Below are 15,383 nucleotides of genomic sequence, written 5' to 3' on the forward strand. Positions count from 1 at the left end.
TATGCTTCTACTTCCCTGCTGTTGTACACATATGATAACTGAGTCAGAAATCATAACAAAGTCACTTAAGTTACAGGGAATAAGCAAAGGCTCAAATAGTTTTGGGAAGGAATGTATCTAATCTTTCTTACTTAACTAGAGTACTGGTCCCAGACTAGTCCTTAGATGTCGTGTCGTGCCCTGCCCAGGACGACAGAATACAGAAATCCTGTTGTGAGCCACATGTAACATACATTGGCTCCCGTGACAGGGTTGTGTGGAGCAAATCTCTAAGAACTTACAGATTGTCAACCAGAGGCAACAGAGCATCCCATAGTTTACCATCCTGGTATTTATCAAAGACAAAATATTTGCCTTCATCTCCCGTGGTGCTTATGTTTGCTTATGGTGCAAGTCCAGAATGGGTTTCACAATGGCCACTGATTGACAGAAAGGACATAGCAAAGATTATTCCAGTTTCATAGGTACTTTTTTTCCCTAGAAAATATTTAGTGACTTGTACAGTCCAAAATGAAAACGCTTCTGATTCTATGTGCTTGTGTCTCTACTAGCTATTGTGAACTCTTAGTCTTTTTTTCAGCCTGGCACAAAATATAGAAATATGTGTGAAGGAATTAGCTTTATTTGAGCTAGAAACTCTTACAGTCTTGCAGGTTGCAACCTTAATTCTGCCATTTACTTTTCAGACTGCTGCTGAGAGAGAGGCAGGAAATCCTCTGGCGCAGCTGCAGAGCTATCGCCGGTACTTCAGAGAGTTAGACCTCGAAGTGTTCACTATACTCCACTGTGGGCTGCTGACAAAGTCTGTCTTGGACACAGAGATGCATACGGAGGTGAATGGAACACCGTAAAACCATACTGACCAGGCTTCATGTAACTGCCTCTCTCAGAGGCCTTGGCCCTTTCTGGTCCATTAAAATAGAAGATTGGTGTTAAGATGTGTTGGTCCAGGGCTGTGAGCTAGGTACCAGGAGACAATTTGCCCCCAAAGAAACCAAAATACTTCAGGGCACTGAGATAAAGAGGACTTCCTGAGAACAGCAGACAAGTAGTGTAGTAAAGTTAAAAACAAAGTAACATAAATGTTGCATAAAAGGAAAAGAGCTACAGTATAACATGTATAGACCTAATGGAAAGAAAGAGGCTTTAATATTGAACACTGCTAAGCTGTAGGATGTTAAACGCCCTAAGAGATGGCTTACCTATTAAAAAGAACCTATGATATTTAAGTAAATCCCATGGTGCAAAAAGGCAAGTATCTCAAGGCATCAGCAGATTGGAAACTCAGCACAAATGTGGGACTGGTGTTGTGGATGTCCTGTTTATCATCTGGGAGCTTCACAAAACTGCGTTGCTATGGATGTGGAAAGCAGAAGTGCTTAATTTTTTTACCTTGTTTGTGGGCAGGCTGAGTCCATCTGGAGTGTAATTTTGTTAGGCTACAGTAAGATTAGTAAAATGTGAAAAGGCCATGGCAGGCTAGAGTACAGCTTGGCCTGCTCCAAGGACAGCTGTCTCTGTACATGCAGTTCACAGGCTAACTGGAAGACTGTTTGACAAGTCTCTTGGGCTATATGATGTTATTTCAAATTACTTCTTGACTATTACTCAGTTGGTGAATTTTGTGTCTTTTTGGGCTTAAACCTCTTTTTATCCTTAGGAGCTTATTTTCAATGTCAATGTATGTAAATCAGTTCTCTCTCAGTAGTTAAGTGTTACTGACATTGCCTCAGGTATGTTCAGAACACCAGGTTTGTTCATGCTTTGAGTAACCAGAACCAATGCCCCATACCTGCCAGTGGGGAGACATAAAACCCTAGCATCTACCAAATAGGTCCCTGGCTGAGGTTAACTAACCCAGGAGTCATAACTGGAAATGTAGGGGGTGAACTTGAGCTTCAAGGCACTACAGTTACATGCTGGGTCCTGGGATTGATTTTTCTTGTAACTGCAGGCTCGTGAAGTTGTGCAGCTGGGGCCTGCTGAACTTTGCTTCCTTCTGGATGACCTGTGCTGGAAGCTGGAACATGTGCTGACCCCAGGCTCCACAAGGAGAGTGCCCTTTCCAAAGGCAAGTATAGCAGCAGCTGGTGAGTCTAGACCTGGGCTGAGGCAAAGCACATCAACGGCCTCCAGGCCTTTCCCAAGAGAAATGTTCTTCAGAATTATTTTCACCTAACAGTTAAATGGAAGTCTGATGCCCAACTGTGTGTCAGAGCAGCACTTGCTCTTTCAAAAGAGACTGCTGTACCACTTCCCTTGCTGAAGTGCTTGCAGCATCTGGTTCTCTGCATGTCTCAGGAAAGGTTGTATAATTGAGGCCTTGTAGCCTCAAAACTCAAGTGACCCTTTTCCTAGCCCTCCCCATGGAGACTGGCTCTGCTGTTCAAGCAGCAGCTCAGGTTAGGCAGGCCAGATAGCTGCTGGATCCAACAGAAGCTGCTGGATCCAACAGAAGCTGCTGGATCCAACAGAAGCTGCTGGATCCAACAGAAGCTGCTGGATCCAACAGAAGCTGCTGGATCCAACAGAAGCTGCTGGATCCAACAGAAGCTGCTGGATCCAACAGAAGCTGCTGGATCCAACAGAAGCTGCTGGATCCAACAGAAGCTGCTGGATCCAACAGAAGCTGCTGGATCCAACAGAAGCTGCTTCTGTAGTGTTTAGAAGAACACCCTGAGTGCAGTGATTCCTTGCATTCCTGGCTGATGCTTTCAGGAGGAAAGTAAACAGGTGTGGCCCATTGCATTAAACTATGAGAAATTCACTATAACCTGATGGACTCCATCATATTCAGTGTTCTTTGTCTTTCTATATATCTTAATTCCCATGTGCAGAGACTGTCTTTGTGTTTGAGTAAAATGTAAAAGAGCTACCTGTCACAGCAGTTTTATTCTTTTCATTGAATGTTATTCACTTGTCTGAGTTGGTGCTGGTTGTTCAGCAGAAGCCAACTTTCTTATTTTGTGACCTTTCCTGACAGAGTGTATGACATCAGGAATTGCACTGCTCAGAAGCAGTCTAAGAGGTAGCACTTGATGTGAAGTTATTCTCAAGTAAGGCTGACGAAGTGACTTTAATCTTTTGGGTTTGCTGCAGGAAAGAGGCTACAAGGATATTGGCTTTTCCCACCTGTGTCAGAGATCTCCCAAGGAAGTTGCTATGTGTGTAGTCAAGCTACTAAAGCCACTGTGTAATCACATGGAGAACATGCATAACTACTTCCAGGTCAGTGGGCAGCAATTTTGACTCAAAAGACTGTCAAGTTTGGTCACCTCTAAAGGTATTTTTGGTTTTGTTTGTGGGAAAAAGGGTGGCTTTGTTTTTCTTCAGGTTTTTTAAACATGGAATTTACAGAAATGGATTGTTGTGCCATTATTTTTCCTTGGAATAGCATTTAATGAATTATTTGTTCTGTATTAAAGGCAGTTGTTATGCAAAATCGGGGTGTGGAAGATGATCCAGGAACAAACATCCAGGAGCACCAGCTGATGTCCTCTTGTTACCAACAGCTGTTACTAACTTTTCGCTCCCTATTTGCTTGGTGAGTTCAAACAAAAAAGTATAGTTGCCTAAATGAGCAAAGGCCATTTATTGCTTCCTCTTCTTGTTCCTTTTCTTTAAAGTGTTTGTACCCAGAAAATGGCCTGTCAGCCATGCAGAACAACACGCTGCAGTGGTTGGGGACTTTTAAGCACTTTATAGTTATGTCAAGCTTCATTGCCTGGTCCTGAGCTGAACAAAAACCGTAGGTGATGAAGCACTGAACTGGCTAGAATTCAATGTGCTTTTGGATCAAGACCAGCATAAGTGGCATACTGGCACACCTAGTTTTGCAACTCCCATTCTTCCTAGGGATCTTGGAATTTCTTACTCAGTAAGTCCCCTCATCCTTTGCTAAATTGTCACTGCCTGAATCGTGAGCAATGAAAGAATTTCTTTTGCCAATGGGAAAGGATGAATGTGTATTTCATTGACAAAAAGACTGTGCTCCTGATGCACTCGAACTGGATTCATAAATGCCAAACTCAACAATGCGTGTGCAGCCTGGATTTGACCTCTTCATCTGCTAATATAATTCAAGATAGCATCATAGAAGTTTTTTCTGAACCCTAGTTTAGATCTGTGTGTGGAAAGTGTTTTACCTTTTTACTTAAAAAAACAGTAGTAACAGTGTAAAAAGTGTATGAGGTCTGAGGTCTGCTTCTGCTGGGCACTACTGGAGCCTCGGGGACCCTGATCCACTCCTGACTGTTCCTGGATTGGTCATTTTCTCATTAGCCAGTATGCATGTTGGTTGTTCCTGAGTGTACCCGTCTTGTAAACCAAAGAAGCTGACCCACTTTGTAACCACAGGCAGCTCAAGATCCACTTTGCTGTTTAGTTTGGATAGAGAGTAACATAATTCTGTTCTGCTGTGGGTCAGGTGGCCATATATTGGGGCTAGCTGTTCAGCCACTTAAGTCCAACAACCAAATTACAACTCCTTTTATATACATTTGATCAAGCCCTCTTACATTACTGATTGTTAATTGACTTGTGTGTTAAAGGTGCACTTGAGCATTACAATTATCATGTCCATGTATTCAGTCTATAGATCTAGAACATGGATGCATTTGAGCCTTTTCAGAATGCATATTCTCACTGAATGATTTCACAGATACTGGTAGTTCAAAGAATTAATGAAGATCTCTACAGTATTCCTCTCTGTTAGGCTCCTATCTGTTGTTCAAGAGGTAACCAGCCACTATCACTGCACTTGCACAACAACTGTGGTTAGGCATCCTCTTTTTTTCAGGTCTGCATAGCATTGTTTTAGTATATATGGACCTCCACTTATGTGAGATGGCCTGTCCCCTCCTAGCCAGGTCTGCAGTGTAACTGATAAGTTAGTATTGTGTGTGCACAAGGTTTTCCATTCACTGGAAAAGATGGGGAAAAAAAGTGTGTATGAACTAAGTTTGCTGTCAAGATCAGTTTTCATTTTTTTGTGTCCCCTTATAACTTTCATATTGCAGGGTTATTCTTGTATATCCAGCTTCTTGTTGCAAAAATATGCCCAGATATGCTTTTGCATCTGATACCTCTCTTCCTTCTAGTCTGATGATGAACTGGACTTTTTTTTTTTTTTTTTTTTTTTTTTTTCCCCTTCCTCCTCAGGAATGGTTTTTCTCAGCATGAAAATACTGACTTGCTAAGGTCAGCTCTCCAGGTGCTTGCAGACAGGCTAAAGCCAGGAGAGACCGAGTTTCTTCTTCTTGAGGAGCTGATAAGGTAGAATCAGTATTTCCAAAGCTATGAAAGGGATTTCAAGCAGTTTTCACTGGTTTGTATGGGCATTATGGGTAAATGGGTGTTTGGGAGCTGTCATAGAGAAAACACTGCCTTCACAGAGCTTTGTATTTAATTGAATGGCAGTGCAGTCAAACCTAATGAAAAGGACCTACTGGATTATAAAATATGCATTAGTCTATGGGTCTCATTCATTTGTATGCTGTTTGAGACTAGGAGATTAGTAGAATTCACAGAAGGAATTAATTTGTTCTGGGTAGTTACAATGCCTACAGGAACACTAGGTGAAAGCAGTATATAAAGATGTTGCAAGACTTAGAGCGACTGGGGCTTGAGAGAAGTTTCTTGGTAACTGAATTTTTATCTACTAGTGGTTGACTACCCCTTCTTCAGAAGGGCACTGCCAGGGACAAAATACTGGGCTAGGGAGACCTTGGATCTGAGCTGGTCTAATACTTCCTTTTTATTTATGTGTTTCTGGGAGATTACCCTATCTACAGTGTTTTTACCCTTTCCCTTTCCTGTCATCCCTAGTGAGAGTTTTCAATACCTACTGAATTTCCAGCAGAGTGTTCCCAGTTTCCACTGTGCATTCATCCTCACCCAGCTCCTGATCGCCGTTGCTGAGAAACCAATGGCTGGCTGGAAGAAAGAGAAAATGGGTAATGTGTGAAGAACCTCTCATCTCAGATTAGCTTTCATGTTGTCCTTTGCCTGTAAATCTTGGGTTCTATTTCTGGAGTGCATCTTTTGAAGGAGAGATTTTCCTTTGGTATCCTAGTAATCTTACTAGCTGAACAGTCCTAGCGGTTAATGAAAGGAACAGCAGTAAATATATTGGAATCTCGTAGGTATTTGTTTTGCTGTGCCTCAGTCATATGCAGGAAGGCAGACTCCAGCTCTCTTAGCTGGCATTTTTAAAAATCACAGCCTCACAGCTTTTAAGAGTTCTAAGAACAAGCCTGCTGTTCAATTTTGGTACCAGTTTAATCACTGATTATGGGAGTGATCATAGACTTAATCTGATGTAGCTTCCTAGTGTAAGTACAGATGTCTGTGACAGCTTATTTCCAAAAATTATGGAAATGAACTGCAAATACAGCTGTTACTTCAGAACAGAGAGAGGAAAACCTGTATGTTCTTAACCCCATGCAACAAACATTTTAAATTAAGAGAGCTATTCTCAGGGATTAGGACCCATTCTGTAAGAGGAACAGCATTCAAGCAGATAAGGCATAGACATGCTTGCAGGGAATATACAGGAAAACTAGTTGGTCTCCACTTTGTCACATGCTGATATGGAGACTCCAGACACAGTCACCCCTCTCAGCCATACCTTGTCATACTAAGACACCTCTAGAATTTGTCCTTCTCAGATCCCCTTAGCCACTCAGAATTGTAAGTTCCCTACTTTGAGATTATTTTACTATTTTAAACAGTCCCACATTGGAAGAACTGCCCACTGAGTGTGGGAGGGAATAACCAATTTTAAGTAATAATTTCCTGGTTTTAAACATTTCTGCAAGAGACAAGCAGGTTTGTACCAGTTTTGATTTAAGAAATCTATAAACTTCAAACTTACCTGTTCACATTTATTATTATAGTACTGTGGCCAAAAAGTCAAGTCACTTATTATTGGAATTCCATTTCTAGAAATGGATGCCCTAAGGGTTGTATATTGGCCTAATTAAAAACAAACAGTTGGCACACTGTAGGAACTACCAAACAAATAATGCTTAACATAAGTTTGTCAGGGAGAACTGGTCAGAGATGGATCACGGTTCTGATGTGAACAGGTATTCCAGACCAGGAACACACTGGATGTGCATATATTTTGTTATCATGATGTATGTCCTTGTGGCCTTACTGCTTTTTAGGGGAAATGCATTCTGACTTACCACAGTTCAGGCATATTGAGGTGTAGCGATATTGTGATCTTTCAAAAGGCCATTTGGATACACTGCCTTTATATGGAAGACGGAAATTGTCTTGGATTCTTCCTTCAGTAAGTTATCCCTTGCCTTTTACAGCTTCACTAGCAAAGCAGTTCCTCTGCCAGTCATGGGTGAAGCCCGGTGGAGACCGAGAAAAGGGCAGCCAGTTCAACAGTGCGCTGCACACTCTGCTCTGGTAAGGCTCAAGCCATTGTCTCAAGCATGCCGAGACACTCTTTTTCTAATAATTACTGTTGCTGCAGAGAAATGACTCCTCTCAGTCATAACCCTCACATTTACACAGTTTGGCACTGTTTATATACTGTTTATAGAGCACTGAAAGACAGTAAGTGATAGGAAGAATTCTGTTAGCCATTGGCCATAGAAGCATGTTTGGACCTCATGTTTGCTAGACTACAGCTTGTCAGTGTACATCAACACATCTATATATCTATGCATGCATATGTACACATATAAGTGTGGATCTGGACCAAAGTGTGTGGTTTTGTTTTCACTAAACTGAAAGCAAATCAGCTTTCACTAAAGTCAAGGAGAGCAGGACCGAGTATTATGTGAAATACAGTCACAGAATCACAAGATGGTTGAGATTGGAAGGCACCTCTGTAGGTCACCTTGTTCCAATGCCCCTGCTCCAGCAGGGTGACCTAGAGCAGGCTGCCTGGGACCATGCTGGACACAACCCTCTGAGCTCAGCTGTTCAGCCAGTTTTCAATCCACCTCACTGTCTGCTCATCCAGCCCATACTTCAACAGCTACTCTATGAGAATCTTACAGGAGACAGTGTTGAAAGCCTTACAAGTCAAGGTAGACAATATCCACTACTCTCCCCTCATCTACAAGGCAGTCATTTCATTGAAGGTTACCAGGCTGGTCAGACATGACTTTCCCTTGGTGAATCCATGCTGACTACTCCCAATCGCCTTCTTGTCCTTCATGTGCCTGGAAATGGTTTCCAGGACAGTTGTTCCACCACCTTCCCAGGGACCAAGGTGTGGCTGACTGGCCTCTAGTTCCCTGGGTCCTTCCTCCTGCCTTTCTTGAAGACAGGAGTGACATTTGCCTTCTTCCAGCCCTCAGGCACCTCTCCCAGTCACCGTGATCATTCAAAGATAATTGAGAGTAGCCTCATGATGGAGGTTCTTGAGCTTGGAGGAGGTGGTCCTTGAATATCAACCAGCTTTCTTGGACCCTTCTTCCCTCTAGGCCCCTGCCCCATGGCAAGAAGATTCATGAAGAGGCCAAAGTCTGCCCTCCTTATGTCCAGGGTTGTGATCTTGCTGTTTGTCGTGCTCCCTCCTCTCAGCATCCTGAACTCCACCATGTCATGGTCACTGCAGCCAAGGCTGCCTTTGACCTTCCCATTCCCAAAGAGCCCTTCCTTGTTTTTAAGTGTGGGGTCCAGCAGACTACCTCTCGTCATCAGCTCTTCTGTCACTTGTGTCAGGAAGTTGTCACTGATGCTGTCCAGGAACCTCCTGGATTGCTTATGCCCTGCTGTGTTGTCCTCCCGGCAGGTGTCATGGTGCTTAGTCCCCCATGAGAACCAGGGCTTGCAAACATGGGGCTACTTCCAGCTGTCTGTAGAAGGCTTCATTTACTTGTTCTTCCTGATCCAGGTGGCCCTATAGCAGACACCCACTACACTGTCGCCCATATTGGTTGGCTCTTTCATCCTTACCCATAAGCTCTCAGTTGGCTTATCGCCCATCCTCAGGCAGAGCTCCATGCATTCCAGCCGTTCTCTCACATAAAGCGCAACTCCTCTCCTCCTCTTCCCAGCCTGTCCTTCCTAAATACAAGAATAAGGCAATATTAAATCCAGGTTTGTTTCAGATCATGGTAGCGTTTAATGACATTACTGTAACAGTTCTAAGTATTGCTTTGGATTTCCTACATGATTGCCTTTAGCATAAGAATGAGCTTGACAGTTTTAGGCCACATGTTGCAGGTAGGGCAGTGTTGAAGAACTTGCTGTGTTATTCTGCATAATGTTTACTGATGAACTAAGCTGGTTTTGGATTTAGTGTCTACCTGGAGCACACAGATAACATCTTGAAAGCTATAGAAGAAATCTCCAGCGTTGGTGTTCCTGAACTGATCAACTCTGCCAAAGATGGATGTTCTTCTACTTATCCTACACTAAGCAGGTAATTACATCAATAGAGACTTTGAATTTCATGAGATGCACAATGGCAATTTCTGCTTTTCAGTATTTAATTTTCTTATTTTGTGGTCTATTATGGTTTAATGTTAGTACTGCTGTGGACGACTCTGGGCTTTTGTAAACATTCTTTTGGCAGTGCACAACAGATTAGTACACTGTTAGCTTTAGGTCAAGGTGGAATGGCCTTGTGCATTAACACAACATTGAGTTTATTATTTGTGAGCCATTTTAATTGGAGAATGAACTGTTGTCTGTCATCAGGTATGTTGCCTCTTTCTGTGCTACTGTGGTGGTATAAAGCACTCTAAAAGTCAGCCTCAGAGGCCTGGGGTGGCTGTAGGCAATCCTGGGCTGGTATGCAATGTGCAAAAGCACACTCAGGGTGTTTCTGCTCCTACCACAGGAATTTGGAAGCACAGTTTACGCAGGGGTGGCCAAAGTCCCTGCGCTTTGGAACTACCAAAATCATCTTATGCTGACAGCCGCAAGCCTTTTGCTGTGCATCCCCCAGAGCTACAAAGAAGTGGGTGCTTTCTATGTGTGGTTCATACTGGGGAAGTAGTAGTGAGTTCCCAGGATTCTCCATCTGGGCGATGGGGCTGGGCTAGACATGCTTATGAGTCTTGGGGCCAATCTCCTGTGATTTCCTATTGAGAAAGATGGCCAGCTGGGTAACCTTCAAGTTTTCCACATCGTTCTGGGGACAAGAAGCCTATCTAGATTCTCAGAGCTGGCTTTTAGTTTTTCTCTCACTTTCTCCACAGGCAGACATTCCCGGTTTTCTTCAGAGTAATGATGGCTCAGCTAGAGAGTTCAGTGAAGAGCATCCCAGCTGGGAAACCATCAGACTCAAGTGAGGTAGGAAAATAAATGTACTGGACTCTGAGGGGAAGAAGACATAAGTTAAACTGTACAGTACAATAAAGATGTATAAACTGGAAAGGAATCTACTTCGGAATTTTGTCTAGGAAATGCAGTCAGACAGCTTCATTCATCAGCCAAAACAGATATACAGGGTAACATATAAGTAGCATCCTTTTTATCTGGTTTGTACCATGTCAAAAATCCACTAAATCCAGCAGAAGCTATAACCAGTAATCAGCAAAATACTAAGCTGTGCAGTTGGTCTGCATACCTGTGTGGGACCACAAAATTATTTTGCAACCAGGAGCTGCTCTGAGAGTAAGGAAGTGTGTTAACGCTTAGCATTTTAAGCCATGTGGGCACTGAGCAGGCTGGAATTGCCATAAAGTGGTTTTGCTGTGATAAATCTGCCTGTGGTGAAGCTTTGTTCCTCTGTCTTCAACAACAACAACAACGATGCTTTGGCTACCACAAATGCTGAGAGAGCATCCAGAAAGGCGAGAGGAAATACTCCATCTTGGGTTATTGTCCCTTGCATCCCATTAGGTGCAACTCGAGAAGCTGCTGAGGTGGAACATTGCTGTGAGGAATTTCCATATCCTCGTTAACTTGGTCAAGGTGAGGTTCTGGTTGTTTTTCTGGCTTTACCTTCAGATTTCCAGCAAAGCCCAGTGTGTTCAGGTTCATGAGCACTAAGGGAAAAACATGAAGTATGGCTGACTAGTGGAACAACCTGGAGGTGGTAAATAAAGCCAGTTATAATCTGTGTGCAAGGGTTTCCATTTAGCTTTCACTTCAATACTACTTAATTCTTACAGCCTGCACATCTTATTAACATAGATCTCACACAAATAATAAGTCTGCACAAAGACAAAATGATGTAAGGAAGTACAGAAAAAGGACTGAACAAACACCCCAGTTCTCTAGTACAGTGTTTTGTGTCTGACAGAGTCCACTGCCAGCTGTGGAAAAGGCAGATGGGAGGAAACCCTTCAGGTAGATCTGGAATAATATCTGACAGAAGGAAACATTCTCCTGAAGTACTCAGCTGAAGGCAGGCTAATATTCTGAACAGGAGGCTTGGATTCCTGTCTATAACCTGCATTCAGGGCTTATCTGATAGCTCTCAGCTTCACTTGCTCTTATGGTAACATACGATCTTCCTTAGAATCCTGCTGACAATTCATGTCATCCTGTGGTGATGAACTCTAGAGGCCAGCCCCACTGGAAGAAATATTCCCTTCCATCAGTTTTGGAGTTGGTACATTCAGTGTCACTGCATGCGATGATGTTTTAGGCAGACGGCGATAGGTACAGCTGCCCTTTTCTTCTTGCTTAGGTTGGTCATTACTGTTTGCCTTTATCGTATCTGATGGGCAAGTCCAGCTTTTTCAAGTTCAGCTTATGAACTCTGGTGAATTGAGCTGGATTCTTCTATACAGCAGCATTCACTAGAGCCCTACATGTGCTCCAGATGTCTTTTGAGAGCACAAAGGGTAGAGCTGGACCAGCTAGTTCTGTTTTGCAATCCATAGCAGCACCAGGGTACCTTCACAGCTCTCATTCACATCTGTGTGCTATGCCAGTTAAAATGTTCATTAATTAGTTACAGAATTGGTCACTGGCAAAAATATATACACAAACGTATACCAGAAGAAAGCCTTCAAGAGACCGGAGACCATCTGTTCCATTTCTTTGTTTGCTGTTGGACCACAGCTGTGTGTGACCTGTGCAGTGACACCTGGTATCTTTTGCCAGCTGGCACTGTTTCCTCCAAAATACATTATTTTGCACATCTCAGTCTTGCTTCGTCCGTTATGTGTTTACTTGCCCATCAGCTGGACTTGGGTCTCTTGGGTCCCAAAGTATTAAGAACTTCAGACTCATTGAGATAATTTTGTTCCATCTGCAAAAGGTGCACCTTAGATCACCAAATAGCCATCCTGCCAAGTACTTCCGCCTGACAGGCACTACCTTTCACATGCTTATGTGGTGTTCCCTGTTGAAACTTGAGAATGAATGTTGCCTTAGAACAGGTTTCACACTTTAATGAAGGGGAGTTATGTAATGAAGGGCTATTTTTAATTGGCTGCTGTGCTTACATTGTTTCCTTTGGACTCGTGGACCGACCTGGCTCTCTTTTTTCCTCTTGCCCAAGTAGGTATTTGACAGCAGGCCTGTACTCAGCATCTGCCTGAAGGTAAGCAAGAATTCAAAATAACTGAAGAGAGCAGTTTCAATACCAGCTTTCTTGAATCATTGCCTCCAGTGGAGTAGAGTGGTTACTGAATTCACTGGAAGAAGCAGATACTGTTTCTTAAACCTTTGACTGTCTTCCACTAATCCTCATTGTATGGCTCAACCACAGCTAACTTACTGCAGTTGGCATTACCTGAGTTTAGACCCTTTCCCCTTTCTCCTTTCCCCATGGTACTCCAAATGAGAGGAGACATCACAGCAGACAGGTCTCCCTTGGAGCCCAGAAAGATCATGTGTCCCTCTGCAACTCCCCCTTTTCTGTCTAGGACTCATACATAAGTATAGTGATTCTAACATTTTGTGTTTAGTTCAGTTTTATTCCCAATTTGCTAGTGAATAAAACCAGGGGTGTGTACAATGATGACACCTTGTCCTCCTAGCCTTTCTTTGCAGTGATTAAAGTGGGACCTTTTACTGATCGTGTATATTCCAGTACAGCCTTCACATGAATATAGTCTTTTACTAAGAACAGTCTCCAGGGTAGCTTGAAAGAATGTATCATTAGCTTATCTGACTTTGTGATGGTTCTTTGAAAAAGCATTTAAACATGCCTTCTGATATATTTATCATTCTTTTGTAGTACGGCCGTCTCTTTGTAGAAGCATTTCTGAAGCTTGCCATGCCTCTCCTGGACTACAGCTTTAAAAAGCACAGGGTAAGCCTTTTGGCGACAGAACTGTCTGGAACCAATTGGGAAGCATGACTGATGCTTGCTAGAAGGAGATTCCTGTCTCTGGTCACGTGTTGGCATGACACTTGTGACAGTTCATGACGAACGCATCTAATGTCTCTAGCTGTGTTCTGTCCTGTTTACTTGCCCGTCCAGGGCTCTCTCAGCAAACAGATCACTGTTTCCCAACTTGCCATCAGTCTTCTAGTTGGATGGCTTCACTGTTAGCAAAGGAAGCCCTTTCAACCTCCACCTCCTTCAAAAGTTATTACCACAAAGGTGTCACTCCGAGTAGGAAGCTCATGTGAGCAGTCAGGTTGGTGAGGGCTTGCGGTCCAGATGGACAGTGACATCGGTGTCTTTGCAATAATTCTTGGAGCTTTGAGCAGGGCAACATGCATGAGTGTAGATGGACAGGCCAACCTTTGTGCACTACGTGACAAGCAAGAACAGTTGACTCCTTCCCTCTGCTTTGTTGCAAGGCAATCCAACTTTGCCAGTGAGACTCGTTCTTTGGCTTAGTCTTCACAACTTGTCTCTAATATATAACTCCTTTCTATTGCAAATGTAAGATGTATTCTCATGGATTTTTGAGGGAATGAGGTTATCAAACAGATATCTAGTCATTGCTACTGGACAATAGAAAGTGCCACGTAATTTGCTCAATAGAGAGGACTGATATCCAGAGTTTGTGCTGGATGTGTTTCAAATACCACAATCTAGCAGTATGTTTTATACTTTTCCTCTGGTTCTCCTACTTCAGAAGGTTGTATTCAAGGCAAAATGTGACAAGGTTGTCTTGATTTTAATTGCCCCACTTTCACTGATAGGCATTCATTCCAAACTCTGATTCAAAATCAGTTTCAGGTCAAAGTGCTTGGCCTTATGACCGGTGATCATATTTTATTACCAGTTACTTATATGCACTGTGCAAGCCTCCTCCTATGGCTTCATCCTGTTCGTCTGATGTTTCCTGCATACGTGCATCATATGTCTATCCCATAACCCTTTGAAAGGATTGCTAGAACTAATACTGTTTCATTATTCTTGTTTTCCTCATGGAAAAATCCTTTGAGAATGATTTGCTGGTCTATTTATTTATTGCAGGATGATGTGCAGAGTTTGCTGAAAACCTTGCAGCTGAGTACCAGACAACTTCATCACATGTGTGGCCATTCCAAGGTAAGATAAGTTCTAATTGCAGCACAAACTCCTGTCCTAAGAATGATTTATTGCCCTTCCACTGCTTTTCCAGGGCATAGGCAGGTTCTACTTGCAGGCTTCTAGCATTGTCTGTACAAGCAAAAACTCTGAGAGGAGATGAAATAGCCTTGGTTAATGGCCCAAAAGTTGAAGTGTTTGATCTGGAAGTGGCTGACTTGGATGTCAGATCAGGTTAGTGTACTCTTTTTTTTAGGACAGAGGTTCTTGACATCTTTGGTTGTTGGCATCTCTAAGAGGGTGTTTTGGAAGACACAACCTAAGACCTTAGAGACCTTGCATAAAGTATAGATGCCAGATTGGTAATGTGGGAGAGAAGCTTTGGCAAAGTTCAACAGCCTTGCGAGACAGAACAATCAGCAACAGGAGGTGGACCTTACTCAAAGTCGTCTTGAGGTGCCTTTTTGGCATTGTTGCATTGATACTAGGGAAGAGGGCAAAGGGAGGGGAGAAAGGTGGTAACACACAACTGGTCTGCTAGTGTCTCTGTAGGAGACTTGGGGCAGGAAGGAAGGAGAGGATTAGCACCCTGCTTACAGTGTGGAAGGCCAGTGCTTGTCATGAGAGAATCACATGGGAGAAGGCAGTTAGAAAGAACTTCATGTGTGCTGCTTTGTTCCTGTTAGACTCCTAAGAGGTTCAAGAACACGTGTCCAAGAAGGGAGCTTTGCCAAAGCAGTTGAAGGGAGAAAGCCAGCTATTAGCATGGCTGTCCAAGCTAGATTTGCTACTGATTTAGTCCAGAGCTGGCATCAGGAGCATAAAAGTCTAGCTGGAGATCAGAACATGCCATTGCAGCTATCAGCATAGGGGAGAATTGGAAGTTGGCATAAACCCTGGAGATGCTAAAAAGTCCTTCTCATGTTTGAAAGTTAAATCCTCGTGCCCGATTTAAAGTCACAATTCACCTTGCAAACAGGATAACATCACTGCAGCTTGCAATGTCTTGTCTTTGCAG

General features: G+C 43.1%; 1 protein-coding gene across 9 annotated transcripts in view; it reads left to right on the plus strand.

Moving 5' to 3' along the window:
• Positions 1 to 15,383, plus strand: part of FANCD2 (FA complementation group D2) — a 63,821-nt gene that overhangs the window by 45,428 nt on the left and 3,010 nt on the right. For all 9 annotated transcript variants that reach the window (XM_030043673.2, XM_041118678.1, XM_041118682.1 and 6 more), the window contains 13 exons: positions 687 to 833; positions 1,955 to 2,071; positions 3,100 to 3,228; positions 3,426 to 3,544; positions 5,161 to 5,274; positions 5,827 to 5,954; positions 7,323 to 7,422; positions 9,272 to 9,394; positions 10,176 to 10,269; positions 10,822 to 10,893; positions 12,437 to 12,475; positions 13,115 to 13,189; positions 14,312 to 14,386. In XM_030043673.2, coding sequence (XP_029899533.1) covers positions 687 to 833; positions 1,955 to 2,071; positions 3,100 to 3,228; positions 3,426 to 3,544; positions 5,161 to 5,274; positions 5,827 to 5,954; positions 7,323 to 7,422; positions 9,272 to 9,394; positions 10,176 to 10,269; positions 10,822 to 10,893; positions 12,437 to 12,475; positions 13,115 to 13,189; positions 14,312 to 14,386 — 1,332 coding nt within the window. The remainder of the gene's footprint in view (positions 1 to 686; positions 834 to 1,954; positions 2,072 to 3,099; positions 3,229 to 3,425; positions 3,545 to 5,160; positions 5,275 to 5,826; positions 5,955 to 7,322; positions 7,423 to 9,271; positions 9,395 to 10,175; positions 10,270 to 10,821; positions 10,894 to 12,436; positions 12,476 to 13,114; positions 13,190 to 14,311; positions 14,387 to 15,383) is intronic.

This window comes from Aquila chrysaetos, chromosome 20 (genome assembly GCF_900496995.4).
Source record: "Aquila chrysaetos chrysaetos chromosome 20, bAquChr1.4, whole genome shotgun sequence".
Lineage (NCBI taxonomy): Eukaryota > Metazoa > Chordata > Aves > Accipitriformes > Accipitridae > Aquila > Aquila chrysaetos.